Here is a 3,841-nt window from a genome sequence, read left to right as displayed (position 1 = left end):
AAACTCAGTGCAAAAAAGGGAGAATTCCTTTTTCTTCCTTCATAAATTCCTTCTTAAATTTAGGTGGAGTGACATGGGCCTCCTTAACCCTAGAATACTCCACTCCTTGTGTTGACATACAGCCCTAAAGGTAGCTGTCAGTTTGCCCTGTCCGGGAATCACAGAGCGATTCATCACTGCTTGACAGGTGTGTTTGGGAAAGAAGCCATAGCGGCCCAGGTGACATCTACATGGTCTCACTGAGGCACCGACACCGTGATGAAGAGAAGGGAAGAAAAGTTTCACAAAACAAAGAGAATAAGTTCATTCAGTTATTTTAAAAAATGTTGCTCCAATCATGTTTAGTTTGCGGTACGAAAATCCAGAAAAATGTTTAAATGTAGAAGCAAAGAAAAGGTAAGCGACGCGTTTAAACTACGCCCATTTAATCTATTAATTCATTCAATTATTTATGAGTTTGCATTTGTTAGAATCTAAAAGAACCAAGATTATCCAGCCATCTATACTCCATAACTACTTTATCTTGTAATAATATTAGAGCCCACAATCCAAAGAAAGTTGTTACAATTAATCTTGTGTTTTAGTACTACAAAAAAATAATAATAAAATAGAAAAAAATAGTTTAAGTTTTAAATATTGTAAAAAAAATGTTGTATTTCTATCGTTTCTGTGTTCCAACCATGAGGCTTATATAAAACACAAAGCAAAAAAAATGCATCCAAATGCAAATAATGCCTGATATTTTTTAATGTTTTTCGATCTAAACAACCATTTAACATAAAATAAATCATGTACATTTGAAGCCGGAGTTGGTCTGTTCCAGCCTGCTTCCTGCCACAGATCAGGCCAACAAACCGCCTCCTCTCAATCTACCACCAAACATGTCCACATTGCATGCGTCTTACATGGAAATAATGGAACATATATGCTCAAAAGTGCCAAAATATCTTACCTTTATAAACACAGCCAGAACAAAACGCACAACCTGTAACAGAGACAGTCTTTTTCTGAGAAGGCAACGGAATATAGGTCATTTCCAATCAATGCAGAGGTAGGAAGGCGCACGAAAAATTAAAAGAAAAAAAAAACATAACGTGACAACAAGGCCACCGGTTCCCACTTTATGGTCCGGGGGTCTTCAGAGGTCCTTGAAAGGGGTCCCGGCAAACAGAGAAATACTTTTTTGTTACTACTGTGTCACTTCACACACTGATATTTAATACAGAGGTCCTGTCTCTCCGGCCACCATGCAGTTCAAGACATTTCTGGTTTTAGAGCTTAAATCATGAGAAAAAACATTTTTAATGGGGTCCTTCGAAACAGACTCTTGCTAAAAGTACAAAGATGTCGTTTCAAAGGAAGTGAGCGCTTAGGGAGCTAGAGAAAAGGTTTTGGAACCCCTGGTGTTGTTTGGACCACCAGATGAGACGCTGAGCTGATTAACAGTCACCTCAGGTCTCCTCTTCTTGTCATAAAAAGTAATGTTTCTTTGGTTCCCCGGAGAAGAAGTCATAAAATGAATAAATACAGTCAATTTTCACTGATTTCCCGCACACGCAGACAAGGTCCATGCAGGTAGGCAGTAAGCATAGGGGTAATAGTAGGACGGCTGCAGGGAGAGAAGGGGGGGCCGCAGGATCTCTCCCGGGCTGTACTGTCTCTGGTCGTCCCGCACCAAAACTTTCACCGCCACCTTCTTGGCCGCTGGGGTCGACGCCATCAGGTCGGCGGCCATCTGCCGGCGTTTTGTCTTGTAACGACGGTTCTGGAACCAGATCTTGACCTGAGTCTCTGTGAGTTTCAGGGAGGCCGCTAGGTCCGCCCGTTCCGGCCCGGAAAGGTATCGCTGGTGGTTGAAGCGGCGCTCGAGCTCGAAGACCTGCGCGTGAGAGAAAGCGGCCCTGGAACGCTTTTTCCGCTGCTTGGGCTGGTCCAGGCTCTTCTCGTCCAGGTTGCTGGAGTCTAATAGAATAGGGAACATACAAACAGACAACGCACGTGATTTCACATATGTCGCTTAAGACACAGAAATAATGGATTGATTTGAGATGCAAAGCAAAGAAGAGAGGTTTTATTTTTGTTTCAGCTAACAAGCTGTACCGAATTTCAGTTAAATTCACTGGCAAATCATTTCTACAGGAATTAGCAAAAGACTGTAAGATCATAATCTGTACAGATGTTTTGTAATTGTTTTATAAAGCTATCTTCGACCCACCGATAATCGTGCGTAAACATGGTAATTCGTGCGTAAAAGTGAGCAGAATGTGGTTTTTCAAAGAGGCCTGATCTCATAATACAATGACAGGACTCGTTATCACTCTCCGCTGAAACAGCAAGTTTCAACGTCTGTCATCAACAGCGACTTGGAGTTATTACTGATTGTTAAAGCCATAAGTTTAATTCTGATCAAACACAGATCACAGAGCCACGCATTGCTTTATAAGTTGGCATATAGCACGGATCAGTCTGGCCTACTTACCCGTTGCAGTATTGGGCTCGCTGTCACTCTTCACGTTCTCCGCAGCTGCTGACTCGTGGTCCGTTTCGTCCTGCAGACTCTCCTCCGGTACATCCGACGCTGGGTCTAAGTCCTTCTCCGACTTACAGGCGGCTGGAGTCTTTCTGTCGTTGTCGTCGCTGAGTCCAGAATCCGAGTCGTAGCTCTTCTGGTCGGTTGGCTCACACGGCTCCCCATCGTTTCTACCAGACTTAGCGTTCATTTCCCCAAATATTTTCCAGCACGCCGTCTTGGAAAAGCACATGTCCAAATCCGGTAAATGTCTGCAGTCGTCTTTTTTGTTTAGGATAGCTTGGATTGAGAAAGGCATGAGCGAGTTACCACGAACGGCCATTTTTCAAAGACGCGATGTCTGATCGGTCTTTTTAGTTGAGTAATCAGTCTAGAAAGAAAATGTCAGTTCGTCCACATTTTAGGTCACTCCTTTTGATGATCACTGCTCTGGCTTAACTTTTCCCCTCCAGAGTTCTTTCCCCGTCGTATCCCCGCGGGAGAAGCCGTGAAAAGTTATTGCTACATCCGCAGACACGATGCTGCTCCGCCGTACAGCTCTGCCATCAGCTCCGGCTCTCTCCAGGCTCTGGCCCTTTTCACCCAACTTTTTTTTTTTTTTTTTTTTTTTTTTTAACTATACACCCTCACCTGTGAGTGACAAGCACTCAGAGTCGACCCCTATTGGCCCAGAGCGGAGGAAAGCAATTTTACGATTGGCCACTGTAAACGACGTCACGCTGCTTTCAGCTGGGTGGGAAAAAGTTGACAAAGGTTTCGTGGAAGGTTTTCGCTGGAGCCTTAACTGGCATGCAGGTTGCAAACCCTCAGCTATAGGTCTACTTTAGATTAAACTTCAGACAAACAGGTTGATAAAATTAATATTTTCATGCCCAGGGACAAAGGAGCTTATTGATTACACTGAAATTATATGAAAATTAATTTAACCAGAGTTTGAAATTCACTTGTTAATGAAGAGAACTGCAGTGAAACGCATGAATGTGCAGTGAACGTCTGAGGTGCCAAGCAAACAGTCGGTCTCAGTCAGAAAAGACGTTTCCTCCATTTCCCCTGCATCCCTTAAATGCAAAATGATGTAAATTCATTTTAACTGAGATCTTAATTTTATCTTTAAGATCTTACAACGTAGCTTTATTGTTCATCAGGCAGATTAGTTGGGAGTCCAGTGTGTATTATGCGGGAATTTTATCTGGTGTTGGTACAGCAGGTACTTATAGATTCACCCTTTTTCTCTTTCTCTCTTTTCTTTTTCTTGTTAAAACCCGTAAGGTCATCGAAGTGCTCTCTCGTCTCCTCCACAGAAGAATTGTA

General features: G+C 42.9%; 1 protein-coding gene across 1 annotated transcript; it reads right to left on the bottom strand.

Annotated features, from left to right (window-relative positions):
• Positions 1–742: 742 nt before the first annotated feature.
• nkx3-2 (NK3 homeobox 2) lies at positions 743–3,102 on the bottom strand. The gene is made up of 2 exons (XM_041990437.1): positions 2,480–3,102; positions 743–1,962 (listed from the first exon to the last, which is right to left on the bottom strand). The coding sequence occupies exons 1-2, from the start codon at positions 2,850–2,852 to the stop codon at positions 1,538–1,540; spliced, it is 798 nt and encodes a 265-aa protein (XP_041846371.1). The 5' UTR covers positions 2,853–3,102; the 3' UTR covers positions 743–1,537.
• Between the last annotated feature and the right edge of the window lie 739 nt (positions 3,103–3,841).

The sequence above is a fragment of the Melanotaenia boesemani genome, chromosome 7 (genome assembly GCF_017639745.1).
Source record: "Melanotaenia boesemani isolate fMelBoe1 chromosome 7, fMelBoe1.pri, whole genome shotgun sequence".
Lineage (NCBI taxonomy): Eukaryota > Metazoa > Chordata > Actinopteri > Atheriniformes > Melanotaeniidae > Melanotaenia > Melanotaenia boesemani.
Note: the sequence above shows the minus strand (reverse complement) of the source record. Positions and strands in the feature narration are given on the sequence as shown.

What these genes read in the sequence shown, in the direction of transcription:
- nkx3-2 (XM_041990437.1), bottom strand. Translation starts at nt 2,852, where the DNA reads ATGGCCGTTCGTGGTAACTCGCTCATGCCTTTCTCAATCCAAGCTATC. An exon ending in CGAGCCCAATACTGCAACGG is followed by an intron (nt 1,963 to 2,479) that starts GTAAGTAGGCCA and finishes CTATTCTATTAG; the next exon opens with ACTCCAGCAACCTGGACGAG.